The 17,951-nt window shown below is 42.4% G+C and overlaps 1 protein-coding gene across 3 annotated transcripts in view; it reads left to right on the plus strand.

Annotated features, from left to right (window-relative positions):
• Positions 1–175: 175 nt before the first annotated feature.
• The window catches only part of vps35l (VPS35 endosomal protein sorting factor like), a 61,708-nt gene continuing 43,932 nt past the window's right edge, over positions 176–17,951 (plus strand). For 2 of the 3 annotated variants that reach the window (XM_078417549.1, XM_078417551.1), the window contains exons 1-19: positions 176–252; positions 2,404–2,503; positions 2,956–3,138; positions 5,158–5,265; positions 6,281–6,305; positions 6,430–6,506; positions 8,380–8,508; positions 9,228–9,312; positions 10,758–10,832; positions 11,080–11,176; positions 12,363–12,410; positions 12,608–12,701; positions 12,815–12,892; positions 14,060–14,182; positions 15,940–15,986; positions 16,091–16,202; positions 16,758–16,874; positions 17,320–17,373; positions 17,463–17,543. In XM_078417549.1, the coding sequence (XP_078273675.1) occupies positions 236–252; positions 2,404–2,503; positions 2,956–3,138; positions 5,158–5,265; positions 6,281–6,305; positions 6,430–6,506; positions 8,380–8,508; positions 9,228–9,312; positions 10,758–10,832; positions 11,080–11,176; positions 12,363–12,410; positions 12,608–12,701; positions 12,815–12,892; positions 14,060–14,182; positions 15,940–15,986; positions 16,091–16,202; positions 16,758–16,874; positions 17,320–17,373; positions 17,463–17,543 (1,650 nt within the window). In that variant the 5' untranslated portion in view covers positions 176–235. The remainder of the gene's footprint in view (positions 253–2,403; positions 2,504–2,955; positions 3,139–5,157; positions 5,266–6,280; positions 6,306–6,429; positions 6,507–8,379; positions 8,509–9,227; positions 9,313–10,757; positions 10,833–11,079; positions 11,177–12,362; positions 12,411–12,607; positions 12,702–12,814; positions 12,893–14,059; positions 14,183–15,939; positions 15,987–16,090; positions 16,203–16,757; positions 16,875–17,319; positions 17,374–17,462; positions 17,544–17,951) is intronic. The other variant, XM_078417550.1, reaches the window with a different exon arrangement.

Here is a 17,951-nt window from a genome sequence, read left to right on the forward strand (position 1 = left end):
CAGTGTAGAGCCATTGGGGGGCAGTGTGGAGCCGCCGCCGCCGCTGCGGGGCAGTGTGGAGCCGCCGCAGCTGCGGGGCAGTGTGGAGCCGCCGCCGCTGCGGGGCAGTGTGGAGCCATTGGGGGGCAGTGTGGAGCCGCCGCGGGGTCTCTGCCCCGCACAAACATGGCGGCTGTCGTGGACGTGACGCGTTGACAGGTGACGTGCGGTGTGTCACGTGAGCTGGCGCAGGAAGATGGCGGCCGTGCAGTGGTAAGGAGCCGCGCAGCACCGACCCCGTGCGACACGGACACGGACACCAAGCGGCGGGTCTAGTGCAACCCCCCCCCCCCCCCCCGGGAGCTGGGCTCCTCTCCTTGGAGTAACTGCCCCCCCCCCCCCCCCCCCGGCGTTGACTTCCTACCTGAAGTGATCCAGTCTACTGCTCGCCTCTACCCGGGGGGGGGGGGGGGGGGGTCAACCGACAACAGACAATAGGTGCAGGAGGAGGCCATTCGGCCCTTCGAGCCTGTACGCACCGCCATTCAATGTGATCATGGCTGATCATTCTCAATCGGTACCCCGTTCCTGCCTTCTCCCCATACCCCCTGACTCCTCTATCCTTAAGAGCTCTATCTAGCTCTCTCTTGAATGCATTCAGAGAATTGGCCTCCACTGCCTTCTGAGGCAGAGAATTCCACAGATTCACAACTCTCTGACTGAAAAAGTTTTTCCTCATCTCCGTTCTAAATGGCCGACCCCTTATTCTTAAACTGTGGCCCCTGGTTCTGGACTCCCCCAACATTGGGAACATGTTTCCTGCCTCTAACGTGTCCAACCCCTTAATAATCTTATACGTTTCGATAAGATTCCCGGGGGGTGCCCGCACCCCGGGGTGCCCGCGGCCTGGGGTGTGTATAGTCCACTCCTGAGACAATGTTGTTTTTTCATTGGAATTGGCTTTCATTTCGTTTTCTTTCCAGCGGTAGTGGCAAGGCTGGCCAATAGGTTGCTTTGGAATAGAGTCAACGGTGTTCAGATCACAATGAGGTGTAGTTGAGGAGGACTTTGGGTTGTTCCTTCCAGCATGAGGTGTATCTGCACAGATGTCCATGGTCTTTCAGTTCAGTGTTGGTGCCTGCACATGGTCAAGCTTCAGGGGGAGAAGAGACACCAGACGAGCTCACTCCATGAAGATAGCTTAGCTTTGTTCTTCTGTTTGCCCTTCCAGCAGAAGTTGCATCCACGGCTTTGTTCTGTAAACTAGCCACATCCTATAAACCATGTCTCATTTGGTGCAGAAATATTGACAGCAAACGATCCAACTATTACAACAGAACAGCATTCCGGTCTCACTGAAGATCAGTGTCAAACAAGGCTCTGTCTTTGCCCCAATTGCTGCTTCATCTCTCTCGACCCATTGTTGCACCTCACTCCAATGAACGTCCTGCAGAAGTGAAATTAATGTCCTTCAGAACTGATGGGAACTGATGTCACTGCTGTTGTGTAGAGAGCATGTGTGTTTACACATGCTGTATACACAATAATCAATGCCACATACCTCTAGCAGCTTGCTCCCAATACATCACCTTACTTTCTGAAAATAAAGGTTGATGGTGAGACCCAAGAGAATGTGCACCACATCCCCTATCTTGCCATACACCTCTGTAAAGGCAAGCCTCTCGGGTGAAATTCATTGCTGTGTGAATGCCCAGCACAACCTTTAGATAAATTGAGGAAAAGGATATAGAGTCATACAGCATGGAAACAGGCTCTTTGGCTCAACTTGCCCATGCCAATCAACATGCCCCATCTACACTAGTCCCACCTGCCTGCATTTGGCCCAGATCCCTCTAAAGATCAAGACTTCAGGCCTGGCTTAAAGCTCCTGATCTACTGTGCAGTAGTGGTACCTGGCCTCCTCTATGCCTCCGTGTCCTGGAGTAAATACAACAGGTATCTCAAGACACTGGACAAACCCCACCAATGGTGTCTCTGCAAAATGCCCCACATTCACAGGAAGTGTAAACAAACCGGCATCCTTTCCAAGGCCCTCAGCACCGTCACTAACGCCCAAGTTTCATGCCCTGGTCTAGCGCCTCAGTTAGATTCTATTTTTTGCAAATACAGCAGTTGTGCTTTTCTTAATCTGAGATATGTAAATGTCTTTTTAAAAGAAAACTTGCACTTAAAATATCCTATTATCCAGATAATGACAAACAATTTCTAGTAGTTGGACACAAGGCAAATTGTCTCTAGTTTGTTTGAAGACTGAGGAGAAAAAGAAGTCCCTGTTTAAAAAGAGAAGTTTGGTTTGGGTGAGAGGAATGGTTCTGCTTGGATTGGGTAAAAGAAGCATCAAAGCAAGAATTAAGTGAAAGCTGAACATTGCACTCTTTGTTTTTTTAAATATTTTGCCTTCAGGCATTCCAGAGAGAGGAATTACAAAGCTGAATTGGAAGCATGTCGTCTGGAGGCAGGACCGTTGGAATTTGGAGACTTCCATCCACTGAAGCTGATTACTGTACGTTCATCACTGTCATCTACTAATCACCTGCATTTATTAATGAATGGCAGAACCAAACATGAACCATATAAGCAGCAAATTAGTTTTATGACATTAGCCTACATGCCACAGATTCTTTCATTTAATATAATCTTGGCATAAATTCGTGTTGCCACTTTATGCATGAAAATGTAAGAAAGGTATATCCAAAGTTTAAAACTATTTGGAAGTTAACTACGTTTAAGAAAATACAATAAGTGTGAAAGCTAATATACCTGTTTGGGCAAAGCAAGCTAAATGTGCACACCCCTTTTAGTTTCAATGCTTATGAAATAATTAGTAAATGTCTCAAGTTTTCCTTATTATAATGTACCCCTTAAACCTACATGCCAATACTAATGAGGAAGTTCAAAATATCTGTTGATAATTCACATAAAAAAGTAACGTATGTATTTGGTGATTCTCTGCAGGTCACTGAATCAAAGGCAAAGAAAGTTGCTCGTAAAGGAAGCACTTCATCCACCTCATCGTCCTCGAGCAGCTCGGTTGTGGACCCTCTGAGCAGCATGCTGGACGGCAACGACCCTTTGTCACTGTTTGCTGCAACCACAGATCCTCTCTCAGCTGTGGCCGGGCCCGCTGGGAAAAGCAATGTCAGCACCGTGTTCTTAGAACGTGTTTGTACCGCGGTATCTTTAACATACATGGCATTTTCAGCATGGCGCCCTGCGAATGCGTTTGTACTGTGATATCTTTAACATACAATGGCGTTTTACTGTATGGACATTGTTGTCTACTGTACAGTTTGCTCTAGCTAATGCTACTTTAAGTAGTTATTTGTGAGCCAGTCAAGGCTGACTACCTTGGGATCAATGGTAAAATTGTTATAAAGTCGTAGAGTGATACAGTGTGGAAACAGGTCCTTCGGCCCAACTTGCTCACACCGGCCAACATGTCCCAGCTACACTAGTCCCACCAGCCCGCGTTTGGTCCATATCCCTCCAAACCTGTCCTCTCGCCCCGAAACGTCATCCATTCCTTCTCTCCAGAGATGCTGCCTGTCCCGCTGAGTTACTCCAGCATTTTGTGTCTACCTTCAATTTAAACCAGCATCTGCAGTTCTTTCCTGTCTTAACTGTTTCTTAAATGTTGGGCTAGTCCCAGCCTTAACTACTTCTGGCAGCTTGTTCCATTACCCACCACCCTTTGTGTGAAAAAGTTTCCCTTCAGATCACTATGAAATCTTTTCCCCTTCACCTTAAACCTATGTCCTCTGGTCCTCGATTCTCCTACTCTGGGCAAGAGACACTGTGCATCTACCCGATCTATTCCTTGTATGATTTTATACATCTCAATAAGATCACCCCTCATCCTCCTGTGCTCCAAGGAATAGGGACCCAGCCTGGTCAACCTCTGGCAACATCTACTGAAAACAAGTTCAGTTTTCAGTTGATGGAGGAGGGATGAAGAGAACAAAGGGAATATCTCTGATTGGGGAAATCAAACGAACTAATGTAGCAGTTAGATAAATCTGTAGGCCACAAAACTCCCACTTTGGGTAACTTGCCATTTGTTTCTCTATCAGAGCAAGCCATTTCAGCATGTGTTGTTTTTGGTTCAGTTCGTTTCCCGCTAGGTCTGCACATGTACACAACTTTACCATGTGTTACACGAACAGGCAAGCGTGTTGTGCTTCTAGCTCCTCTCTTAGTCGTTGCCATGTGCAACACGTTACACAGACAGACAAGTATGTTGTGCTTCCACTCTCACTGTCATTGCCACATGTAACATGTTACACTGATAGACAAGCGTGTTGCGCTTCCACTCTCACTGTCATTGCCACTTGTAACATGTTACACTGATAGACAAGCGTGTTATGCTTCTAACTCTCACTGTCATTGCCATGTGTAACACGTTACACAGACAGACAAGTATGTTGTGCTTCCACTCTCACTGTCATTGCCACACGTAACACGTTATCCAGACAGACACGCGTGTTGCGCATCCACTCTCACTGTCATTGCCACATGTAACGTTACACTGATAGACAAGCTTGTTATGCTTCTAACTCTCACTGTCATTGCCATGTGTAACACATTACACAGATAGGCAAGCGTGTTGTGCTTCCACTCTCTGTCATTGCCACATGTAATACGTTACACAGGCAGGCAAGTGTGTTGTGCTTCTAACTCCCACTCTCGCTCTCACTGTCATTTTACCTCACCAGCCCACACCGATGAGAATCTACCCTTTGTTCTACCCATCCCTCCCAACACCACCTCTTACTCTGAAAACTAATTTAGTTTATCTTTCCCAGTTCTGACATAGGGTTTTGGACCTGCAATATTACCTCTTTCCATAGATGCTGTCTGATCTGCTGAGTGTTTCCACCATTGTTTTTTCATTTCAAATTTCCAGCATCTAGTTTTTTTGCTTTACGTATCTATAATGTGCTTTAAGGTATTGCCAGAAATGCGAGTTTATTTTTAAAACAGACTTATGCTGGAAAACTTGTTTGTGTTACTGACCCAGTTGTACATTTGTTTTCATTGTGTTCATATTAATCTCTTTTCTCAAAGACCAGCCTTTTCAGAACTTGCATGTAAGTGAAATGCTTGTCCTTGTTTGATTCTCATTCTCCCCATTGTTTTACATGGGCTCCTGGTATAAAGCAGCGAGACAAGCAGGAGGATGCTGGAGTCGGGGCCGACTTTGATCTGTGGTCCGGGAAGCGGAGTTATATACTCACACGATACACAACCACAGAGAAGCTGTCCATAGTAAGCGTATTCTAAACAACTCTCCATTTTCTGTAATAATGTTTGGATGCATTGCGGGGTACTGATTGAGAATGATCAGCCATGATCACAATGAATGGTGGTGCTGGCTCGAAGGGCCGAATGGCCTCCTGCACCTATTATCTATTGTCTATAACAATAGTTGATACAAACAGTAACTAATGTAGTCACAGCATATTGATCCAGGCGCTCAGTGGTGAAGGATGTGGGTGGAATGAGTTATATTTCAAGAGTGAAGAATGTGTAATTGCCATTGAGAACAGAACAATGAAATTCTCACTCGTAGCAGCTAGACAGTCCTACATATGTAATACACACGTAAATATAATAATTAAAAAATCAATAAATAACCATAATACGTGTAGAAAATCCTAAGTCCATATTGCAACCAAAGATAGACACAAAAGGCTGGAGTAACTCAACGGGCAGGCAGCATCTGTGGAGAACATGGATAGGTGACGTTTCCCAGAATGCTGGAGCAACTCAGCGGGTCAGGCAGCATCTGTGGAGAACATGTATAGGTGACATTTCACAGAGTGCTGGAGTAACTCAGCGGGTCACGCAGCATCTCTGGAGAGAAGGAATGGGTGACGTTTCGGGTCGAGACCCTTCTTCAGACCAACCAAAGATACAGTCCATAAATCAATTTGTACTAATTTATCTTAAGTCTTGTTTATGGTTTTATCAACAGCTCTTTGCAGAAAATTTCATTGTAGAAAAGAAAGCTTTAAATGATTGGGATTTGCAGTAGAGGCTTGCAATGTGTGAGTTTCTTGTACAGTATAATTTTTTTCCCACATGGGGCAACATGAGGAGAGCAAATGTTTGTGTCGCCTCTGTAACCTTTACTCTTAGTTTTCAATATCCCTGCAGTGTTCAAGCTCACACTGCCAGGAGCCGATGAGCATTGAGTACTGCGTTTGCTTTGTTTTCTACAGTTCAATAGTCTTGTCATATTTTGCAATAAATTTTGATCTTGCCTGTTTTTCCTTTACAGAATTTATTCATGGGCTCTGAAAAAGGTAAGTGGCTGGAGTCAGTTTGTTGAAACGCTTAGTTTTTCCAGCTGCATTCAAATATTTCACTTTTTTTAAATACACAGTAGTTCTGCTACAATTCTGCTATATATATTGTCTTCTCTCACAGGTAAAGCCGCAGGTCCTGGGTCAGCTGTTTCTGAAAAAGTGAGGACTCGTTTAGAAGAGTTAGACGACCTAGAGGAGGTAACTGAGAGTTGTTTCAAATGGAAAATATTAAGACTTGTTCTCAAGAAGAGAATTATGGTTTTCTTTTCACGAATTAGTAAATATCAGCAAAAAGCAATTGGACAGTGAGAATAATGATTGAAGGGAGCTTATTTATATTTTGACCATGGAAATCTGCACATTTTAAATGCTTGTTGTTTGCATTTTATAGGTCTTTTAAATAATTTTAACTTTTTTAAGTTATTTGGCTCAGTGGAGGGGCCATCATTTCTGAAACGATTAGATATGGGCACATAATTTCAAAGTTATGTATCCCTTGTCCAATGCAATCATGAGATACTTAACTTTGGAATCTGATTATTTTGAATATCTTAAGGAAATCTCTAATTGCATTGAAGTTTAGTCTATTGAAAGAAAAGAGAAAGATTTGTCTTACGTTTAGTTGAAAGAAAACACATTAACAGTTGCTGAGAGGCAGCCACAGAATTTAATTCTGCACCTGGACATCGAACTGCTTGTCTTTGGTTTCTGTGTTCATCATCCTGGTCTTTCTCTCTCGTGGCTGACGTTGGGAAGTTTCTGAGTGAGGAATGTTTGTTGTTACTCTGGAGTTGATTTCACAGGAATATGCTCCCTCATTTAAAGGAAAAGTAAACGTTAAGTCAACAAATGCAACCGTAAATCATAATTAAAATCTTGATTGAATTGGTTGTCTTGGATTGCAGCACTATCGTTGGCTAATTGTTTTGTGATTTCCACTGGGAAAAAAAAGTACTTTAAAGAGTCTAACCAAGTTTACCAGGTAATAAAACTAATTTGTACCAAAGAGCACAGTATATAGAGTTCTTCAAATGAAGCAGCTATTCTTCACGTTCAGTCTGAAAATGAAGTAAATGTAGGTCAAAGATTCACCTTTAATTGTGTACACTGTGTGGTCCACTGTATAAATGTAGGTCAAAGATTCACCTTTAATTGTGTACACTGTGTGGTCCACTGTATAAATGGCTTGAGGGGCAAAGTGCACAATACAGTACCCTCCATAATGTTTGGGACAAAGACCCCTCACTTATTTATTTGCCTCTGTACTCCACAATTTTAAGATTTGTAATAGAAATAAATCACATGCGGTTAAAGTGCACACTGTCAGATTAGTAAGCTCACCAGTGCTCTCTTTCTTCTTAATGATGTTCCAAACAGTTGATTTTGGTAAGCCTAAGGTTTGCCTGATGTCCAACAGTTTTATTCTTGTTTCTCAGTCTCATAATGGCTTCATTGACTTTCATTGGCACAACTTTGGTCCTCGTGTTGATAAACAGCAATAAAAGTTTCCAAAGTTGATGAAAAGACTCGGTGCTGAGAGCTCTCTTAGACCTGCATTAAGGAGGCAATTAAACACACCTGAGCAATTACAGACACCTGTGAAACCACGTGTCCCAAACATTATGGTGCCCTGAAATGGGGGGACTATGTATAAACACAGCTGTCATTTCTACGTGGTGAAACCAAAATGTACAAAAATGGTTTTTATTAAAATCTGACAATGTGAACTTTAACCACATGTGATTTTTTTCTATTGCAAATCTCAAATTGTGGAGTATAGAGGCAACTAAATAAATGATGGGTCTTTGTCCCGAACATTATGGAGGGCACTGTGTGTGCTATAAATGACTATTGTGATATCACAGGGGGAGCCCAGCAATTATTTTATGCAATTATTCTTCTCGTTTGCACATCTGCAAATGTAAATCTGTTTTCTTGTGTCAATGTTTTGCAGGAACTATATAATCTGAAATTTATTATTATAGGTTTTGAATATAATTATTAGTGATTTTTTTTTGTAAATTTATACATTTCATTTTTGTTAATTGGTATTCTTTTTATTTTGTGCAAGGGTTCACAAAAAGAGCTTCTAAACTTGACCCAGCAGGATTATATAAACCGGATTGAAGAGCTAAACCAGTCACTGAAGGACTCATGGGCCACAGATCAGAAAGTCAAAGCACTGAAAATAGTTATTCAGGTCAGCTTCAAACAAGCAAGGAACTTTTATTTGTATTATGTTAAAACTAAGCATGTTCTTATTGTTCTCCCTGTTGGGTGGTAATGCAGCAAATAACTACTTTTCATTTGTTCAAGGCAGCATTGGGTCACTTGTATAACACAATAATGTAAATATTCAAAAGCAATTCAAATACTTGGCACTAAGTTTTACCATGTGGTACAGCTCTGATGTACTATTTTGTTGAATACTTGTGATCCAAAAATGTGGTTGGTATTATGGTTTGAGTCAGTATATTTATTCCAGATTTAGACAACATGGAAACAAGCTCTTTGGCTCAACCTGTCCACATTGACGGAGTTATCTGCCAGAGTTGGTCACATTTGCCTGAGTTTTTGTTGCCCCTGTGCATCTAAAACTTTCCCATCTATGAACCTACGGAATGTCTCTTAAAGATTGTAATTGCATCGCCTGTACAGCTTTGTGTGGCAGCTCGCTCCATACTCCCACCCACGATGTTCCACAGGGCAGTTCCCCTCCAGCAAGGGTGGGTAGAGATGGCAACATATCCAGCCTTGTCAGTGGTGCCAGATCTTGGAAATTAATGTCTAAAAAATGTATCAACTTTTTCAGTCCAAATATTAACTACTTCAGTATTTATTTTTTTCTTGGGAGATGATCTTCTAATTGTATTCTGTTACCCTTTAGAGTTTTAACATTAGACTTTGTTCTGTTTATAGTGTTCCAAGCTGCTCTCTGACACCAGCGTGATCCAGTTTTATCCAAGCAAGTTTGTCTTGATCACTGATATTTTGGATACTTTTGGTAAGATGGCAATTGAGAAACGTCCATCACATTGTTTTTAATGCTGACAAACCTCTTTAGAGTTTTTAAATAAAAAGCAGAAAGTACTGTACAAAAATATCATGCAAAATGTGCTCCCTGGATATGAGTGTTCTTCACAGTTGATGTGTTATGGGGACAAAAACAAGGGTAAAATGCAGGGAAAATCATTCCCTGAAGACTACATGTAAAGAATTGAAGTTGATGGCCTTGATCAGTAAATGGCAGTTTTATTTATTAGAAAAAGCTTCTGTGAAATCTACCCTTAAGCCTCTGCACCTCGTGAAAGGCACTGCATTTTGATGCCGACTGAGTTGGTGGGAACTGGTTGGACACTGATGTTACTTCAGTAATCACTCTCACCAGGACATTGATTAATATGGAATTAAATGCCCTTGTGTTTACAAAACTGTACCTTTTTCAAACATTATTTGAATCAGGATATTTATTCATTATGATGAACCAGCTCAATGTTGTTGCTGTGCCTTGAAGTGACTTTGCAATCTAACATTCCAAACGTGTAATCACTTCACCGTCCCCAGTTACTGGGGAATGTTTCAGATTCAATATTTAACATTATCACTTTTAAAAGTTATGCATTTGAACAGTTATGTTGTGTCTACTACTGTGGTCAGCATTCCTAGAGTGGTTATCTTTCAGGACGAATAATTAAACAGTGATACCTTTTGCATTTAAGCACATTCAGCATTGTGCAGCAGGATTTTGCTCCATATTAGTACTAGTCTTGAATATAAACCAGCTGTCACAGTGTAAAGCAGGTAGACACAAAATGTTGGAGTAACTCAGCAGGTAGACACAAAATGTTGGGTCAGGCAGCATCTCAGGAGAGAAGGAATGGGTGACGTATCGGGTCGAGACCCTTCTTCAGACATCACTCTGAAGAAGGGTCTCGACCCGAAACATCACGCATTCCCGCTGAGTTACTCCAGCATTTTGTGTCTACCTTGGATTTAAAACAGCATCTGAAGTTTTTGTTCCTACTCAGTGTAAAGCAGAGTGGGCTGAACTTGGGGTTGGCTCTGTGGGCATTTTGTGCAGTGAATCAAACACAGTCATGCTCACTATCTTTGTAGCTATGTATCCACACAATTTAGTGTGCTATTTAAGTTAATGGCACCCAGAACTGTACGTCTCTTTAAGATATTGTGGTAAATTGAGATCCCTGAGAAATGCTGCCGCCGTGCCTCACACTGTGCAAATTGGAGTTTGTTCCTTGTCTGCCTATCCCGGGATGCCTCCAATCTCAACCAATTACCAATCTCTAACCCTAACTTCTTGCCATATGCATTCCAAGTAAATATTGCCTTTTGAACAATTCTGATCACAGTGATCAGTCTGCATTTGTCACGACATTTGTGGGGAAAAATGTTAAATGAATGATTGTTTCTCTCTTTATTTTATTTCAGGTAAACTAGTGCACGAGCGCATTTTGTCTATGTGCACCAGGAGTCGGATTCCCCTTGCTGCCAACGCCATGTCAGGTCATTTACGCAAAGGCATTCGATGTTGTGGGGATGTTTGACCTCCTTCAGTTAATGCATTAGTAAAATAGACATTCTAGTTCTGGTTTTTGTGATGATATTCCTGTGGCAAAGATTCTTCCACAGGAAATTGTAAGAGTGATTTGAACAAAAATAAAATGTAACTTATTTGTTGGAAATAGAAACATGTGGATTACAGTTCAATATTTTTATATTTTCGGTGGTAAATATTATATTTGTGATGCAGATAACTTTGGTCAGGATGAAGTGAATGAAACTGCAAAAGAAACCTGCCTGAACTGGTTCTTCAAGATTGCCTCGATTAGAGAGCTCATTTCCAGATTGTATCCTTGCACATATTGGGCTGTGCACGCAACCAGTAGAGTAATAACGGCGTGCTTGGGGAAATGCAGTGTCGAGCCCACCAGAGGTGATGGCAGAAAACCTCTTGCAGCCTCTTTATTTATAACAAAATGGAAACAAAAAATGTTCCTTAACTTCCTAAGTCTGTTTGAATATGTGTCAGTAAATTATATAATGTTCCAGTCAACAGAATTAAAATTGCCAGTTACTGTGGATTACCCAGGCAATTCTTCTGTTTATCTCCATTTCATTGTTCGAGAGGACCTGCCTGGGGGTGGGCAGGAGTTCAGAAGAGGGGCTGGGGTAGGGAAGAGGATTGGGGAATGGCAGCGTGGGAGATAGTGCAAGAGTAGGAAGTGGAGGAAAGTGGGACGGAGGGTGGCAGAGGGCGAGGGGAATCTGGAATTGGGTGCTTAGAGACTGAGGAATGAATATTTTGCAAAATGCTGTAGCAGAGGAAGGAAAGTGGGAACTGGCATTCGGGATGTGTATTGGCAGAGATTGGGCCACAGGTGGGTGAGAGGGAGAGTGAGTAATGGGGGCTTTGGCAGAGAGGGAATACCGGTGAATGGGGCCTGAAGGGGGGGGGGGGGCGTGCTGGCTCTAACTACACAGAACCAGGGGTTGGCGTAAGCACTGGAAAATGGGAAATAAGGTCGCCTGATGGAGGAGATGGGGCTTTGACAGAGATGGGCAGGGATCAGGATGGGAGTGGGCAGTCCTGCTGGGAGAGGGACTGAAGTCTTGGGGGGGGGGGTGGTGAGGGCGGTAGGAAACTGACACGTAATTGGGCTTTGGATGGGCTTACACGAGGTTTCAGTGAGCAGAGAATTATTGTTTAGAGGAGAGGTGGCGGAAAGCAGAGGTGGACATAGAAAAAAAATTGGGGAAGGATGATTGGGAGTGGAAGCTCAAAGGAGAGACGCGAGGAGTTGAGGGAGAGTGGGGCCGGAGAGAGAGGCAACTTGCAGTTGTAGGATCAGAGGCAAGGCTGCACCAGGGTGGCAGTGCCGAGACGGGCAGGAGAAAGTTTCATTGAATCAAACCAGAGAGAAAATGGATAAAAGAATGGGCAACATTTAAATATCATCTTGTGGTTATATATCAAGTTAACCTGTTACTGCTTTTCATGTGGTGGAAAATCTATTTTCCTTAAAATCATCTTAGTTACGTGGAGGTGGCCATATTAAAATGTAATACATTCCTTTCCAAAACGTAAGTGTGCTGGAATTTTATTCTCCACATTTTCCGATTTTAGTCCCTCCTGGTGAAATCTGTTTCTAACTTGTGCAAAAACCTTAATCAAAATATTGTGGTGAAATTATTTACTTGAAGCTTGTCAATAATTTGCTTTGGTTTTCGTTACATGCTGAGTACATCCTTGTCAAGTGGCATAATGTTACTTGTTGCAGTGGTATCTCTGAGACTCTCCCACGCCTGACGTTGATGATCAGAGGCATTGGTGATCCGTTGGTTGCTGTTTATGCCAGAGCCTATCTTTGCAGGGTAAGGCACTATGTCCTTAAACTTTGTTCAGTAACTTGCAACCCAGTGTTTTGGAGAATTGATACCCTCCTCCCAACTCTGTGTTCATCGTTTGCTTCCGCTTTCCCCAACAGGTTGGAATGGAAGTGGCCCCCCACCTGAAAGACAACTTGAACAAGAATTTTTTTGATTTCCTCTCCACGTTTAAACAGGTATGAAAGTAGTTTAGGAAGTAATTGTTGCATTATATATAGAGCATTATTCACCCCTCAGCCCCCAGCATGTTGAAAGGTGGCCACGGACCTCTGAGCTTCTCAGTATAACAACTCCTGATGTATCAGAGTGAACTGTTCCACAGTCTGGCAATGCATGTGTTGGGAGAATGTAAAACTGTACACCAACCTTTTCCCATTTCACATCTTCCCAGGAGCAGAGACCTGGAAACTTTCTCATCAATACATTAAAACTCTCTTGCCGGCATACACTCATAATTTAGGATGTCTATTGCTAGAATAGAAAAAAAGGCACAGAGTGCTGGAGTAATTCAGCAGGGCAGGCTGCATCTCTGGAGAACATGGGTAGGTGACGTCACTGATCCATGTTCTCCGGAGATGCTGCCTGAGTCGCTGTTACTCCAGCACTCTGTGAAACGTCACCTATCCATGTTCTCCACAGATACAGCCTGACCCGCTGAGTTACTCCAGCACTCTGTGAAACGTCACCTATCCATGTTCTCCACAGATGCTGCCTGACCCGCTGAGTTCCTCTAGCAACTCCTTTCTTTTGCATCTTGTGCTTTCCTCAATGACTCTGCTGGGATTGCAGCTTCTGTATGTGGGCTTCTGTATCAGCCATCCAGAAACAATTCCTTTGCAGCTGTTCCTGTAAAGTAGTGTGGAAGCTACAGGGCATATCTTCAGGTTTTCAGCCTCCACGATTGTCCAGTCTAGAATCATTTCAGTTCACAGGGATTGATGGAAACTGATGAAGGGCCATCTTACGTTAATACAGTGAATGAATGATTGATTAAACGTGACTTTGGCATGAATTGGGTGTTCATGTATCTCTAAGGAAAATCAGATAAGGTTATAAGAAATAGGAGTAGTTTTAGGCCATTCGGCCCATCAAGTCTACTCCGCCAATCAATCATGGCTGATCTATCTCTCCCTCCTAACCCCATTCTCCTGCCTTCTCCCCATAACCTCTAATACCTGTACTAATCAAAAAATTAGAGACTTAATGATTTGATTTAAACCAGCATCTGCAGTTTCTTACGCAGAGTTAATGGACCGTTTCCATAAACTTTAATCTTTAAGATAGCAACGATGTTTAGGTATAGTAATGTAATTCATTGCGAACCATTGTTTTATTCCGTGCAGATCCATGGAGAGACCGTGCAGAACCAGCTTGCTGTGCAGCGCGTGGAGATTCCAACTTACCTCACCTTGTATTCTCCTGCCATTGACTGGATTCTCCAGTGCATTGCATACAGAGCACCTGAGGTTCATTTTAATTTTATTATTACCATTTTAAAAACAACATAATAATAGCATATCTGTTTTCAGGTTGTCTTGCAAGTCTTGTAATTTTTGCAATAAAATCATGTTGTGCTTCACATTGCTCAAATGTCACAGCTGCCATTCTCGCTCTTCACTGCTGCCTGTGAACCATTGCCTGTCAACAATCTTTGCAGCATTCTGTTTCAAACCGGTACTATGGTGTGCAGTTGTACAGATGATTTTTCCTGATCAGACTTGTGCTATGCAACATGATCCCAAACTGACAAATATGACGGGAAGTTTTTGCCTGGTTTATAATTAAATGCAACCACTTAAATTTCTATTTTTGAATACATAACTAGGATGTTAACTATGTTAAACGACCTTATTTTCCCACCTCTCCCTTCCAAGGACTCTGCCCTCTTCTCACGGCCACAAGATTCTGGTTGCAGATCAGACGACACTCACGCCTTCTGTCTTTTCATCTCCGGCCTTGGACAAGAACGATCCCAGGAATGAGTGGGTTTGCCCATGATGAGCGTTTGACAGCACTGGGCCTGTACTCGCTGGAGTTTAGAAGCTTGAGGGGGGACCTCATTGAAACTTACAGAATAATGAAAGGCACAGATAGAGTGGATGTGGAGAGGATGTTTCCACTGGTGGGAGAGTCTAGGGCCAGAGGTCACAGCCTCAGAATTAAAAGGAGGTGAGGAGGAACTTCATTAGTCAGAGGGTGGTGAATCTGTGGAACTCATTGCCACAGAGGGCTGTGGAGGCCAAGTCAGTGGATATTTTTAAGACAGAGGTAGACAGATTCTTGATTAGAATGGGTGTCAAGGGTTATGGGCAGAAGGCAAGAAATTGGGATTAGGAGGCAGAGATCAGTCATGATTGAATGGCAGAGCGGACTCGATGGGCCGAATGGCATAATTCAATTCCTATAACGTGAACTTGTCTTTGCCCAATGATCTGCATATCAAAGCCTTTCCTCCCCTTTATCCACCCATTGCCTGCCAGACTTTGGCATTACCTCCCGTCCTCCAGCTTAACACTCTACCCCCCCGCCCCCCCCCCCCAGTCAGTCCCAAAACATCACCTATCCGTGTTCTCCAATGATGCCCATCTGTCCTAATCCGTTCATTATTTCCCTGATCATCTGGCTTCACCTATCACCTACCTGCTCCCCTCCCCTCGTGCACTTCTAGATCTTCACCATCCTTACTCATCCTTTCCTAGTCCTAGAACATAAAACGCACAGGAACAGGCTCTTTGGCCCAGAACCTCTGCCAAAAATGCTGTCCCGATCTGAAATATTGTCCATCCCATTCTCTCGACAGATGCTGCCTGACCTGCCACGTTCCTCCAGCACTCCGTGCTTTGCTCAAGATGCCAGCATCTGCAGTCTCTTGTGTCTCCTTTGAGTAATGGTTCCATTGTATTTTCTACAATTGACCAGCTAATTCATCTAAAATTTCTAGGGCTTTTTCTACTTTAAAAAAATTCACAGCATGTACAAATTGTGCTCAGTGGATGATGTTACGATGTATTCTAATCTCTTGTCTGTCAGTGAGTGATGGGAATGTAATGTTTGTGCATCTATGTTTATGTTTCTTCAGTCTCAGTTACGTTGTTTTATGAAGTTGTGCACAATAGTGGATGATGTAATTTTGAACAAGGAACATTAAAATATCGCCCTGAAATGTTGTATCTTCTTCAGCAAATATCTACTCCGAGACTAAAAATATTGTGGCTGTTTACAGGCTTTACTTACAGAAATGATGGACAGGTGCAAGAAACTTGGAAACAAGTAAGCAAACCGGAATATTTATTGGTTTGTCTCTTGTCTGAATTATAAAACCTGCCTGCTTCCTTTCCTTGTGTGTTTTGACTTTCATTCTGTTATTTCTATAGTGCTTTGCTGTTGAACTCTGTAATGTCAGCATTTAAACCGGAATTTATTGCCACAAGATCTCTGGATTTCATTGGCATGATCAAAGACTGTGAGGAGTCTGGTTTTCCCAAGGTAGGACAGTGGGCAGTATGAGCAACACCGACTCCTTTCTGCTGTGAGCTTTGTTTCATCTATTAAACCAGGCACTTTCACATTAGTTTATTGCCATTTACACCAATGACACTTCTTGGTCATCCGAGACACACGGAGTAAACAGTGTACTGACAGTAATGATAGATGCAACACTTGCCAAACAGTGATCGTAGGGTAGTCTGTAACAGTGCAATGACATAGAAAATAGGTGCGGGAGGAGGCCATTTGGCCCTTCGAGCCATGACATGACAAAAAGTGAACTTTCTGGACATTTTGGAGTTAATGGTCGTGGAATCTTGATGTGGACATTTCCTGCATGATACCAGTAACTTGTATTACAAGTACTTGTTAATAACTGGAAAGTACTTTTGGACTTCAAGATTATAACATATAATATATAATTGTATCCATTTTTGTTATTGCACTTGGAGTTCTAAACTTTGTATGTCAAGATAGTATGAAAATAAGTTAAGATAATTTAATGTTTTGTTTTGAGTTTTAAAGAGCTTGTTTTTGAAATGTTTCATATTCTAGCATCTTCTTTTCCAATCCCTTGGGTTGAACTTGGCATGGGCTGACCCCCCTGAGAACGACAAGCTGCAGATACTTAACGTGGCGTGGAAAGTTATCACCAAACTGAAGAATCCCCAGGTCAGTTGTCCACTCAGGGTGTCCATCAGATAAGGAAAGACATTTCCCCAGCAATGTATGTGAGTGTGTCCTCTTCCCCAAACCCAGAGCTCAGTGTTGCGATCATTCACACACCAAGGAAGTATGAGCCCTGATTATTTGCAGATACAGGTGAATTTTCACATCAACTGGATCTCCCTAAATATGATATACTTTTGGATAGGCACATGGATAAGCTAGGGATCTGGTAGTGTGCAGGTAGATAAGAGTTGGCCTTGTCATCAGGTTCAGCACAGATCCTATGGGCCGAAGCGCCTGTTCTTGTGCTGTACTGTTCCATGTTCATCCTAACTCTGTAAATTTTCTTGTTTGTAAACTTGAGTAAACCTTCCAATGCTGGAAAATGCATGGTAACATTGCACCATTGTTTCTTTTGAAATTAATGTTATTTTATTTTGTTATTCAGGATTACATTAACAGTGCTGAGGTTTGGATAGATTACATATGCAGGCACTTTGCAGTAAGTAGCACTTCGTGCACCACACTGTTTGGAGTTTTCAAGTCAGCAGTTTATCTGGAATAACACGAATGCAAAACTTTCTTTGCCAGAAACGCGATGTCAACACTGTGCTGGCAGACGTGATTAAACATCTGACTCCAGACCGGGCTTTTGAAGATGCTTATCCACAGGTAATGGGCAAACAATTCTGGGGTGAAAAACAGAAAAGGGAAACTTAGTTTCTTGTCTTTATTTACATTATACCATTCTATTAAATTATCCAACAATTTTCATCTTTTTTTCCCACTATAACAAGAGTGATTTGGTATAAGGCGGGATAGAAAATAGGTGCAGGAGGAGGCCATTTGGCCCCTCGAGCCAGCACCGCTTGACACGTCTGCAGAAGTCTGGCCAACCTCTTTCCCGGACTTCAGTTAACTTTTCATTTATTGAAATTTAAGCCATCTGAGTTTTACTTCTCTAAGGGTTGGGATTCCTTCTTTGAAGACTTATTCCAGAGGTGCCTACAAAACACTTTTCACCAAAAAAACTATAAATTTGTGTAAAATTGTAGTAAAGATGATTAGAGTTAAATGGCT

Source organism: Rhinoraja longicauda, chromosome 21 (genome assembly GCF_053455715.1).
Source record: "Rhinoraja longicauda isolate Sanriku21f chromosome 21, sRhiLon1.1, whole genome shotgun sequence".
In the NCBI taxonomy this organism is placed as follows: Eukaryota; Metazoa; Chordata; class Chondrichthyes; order Rajiformes; family Arhynchobatidae; genus Rhinoraja; species Rhinoraja longicauda.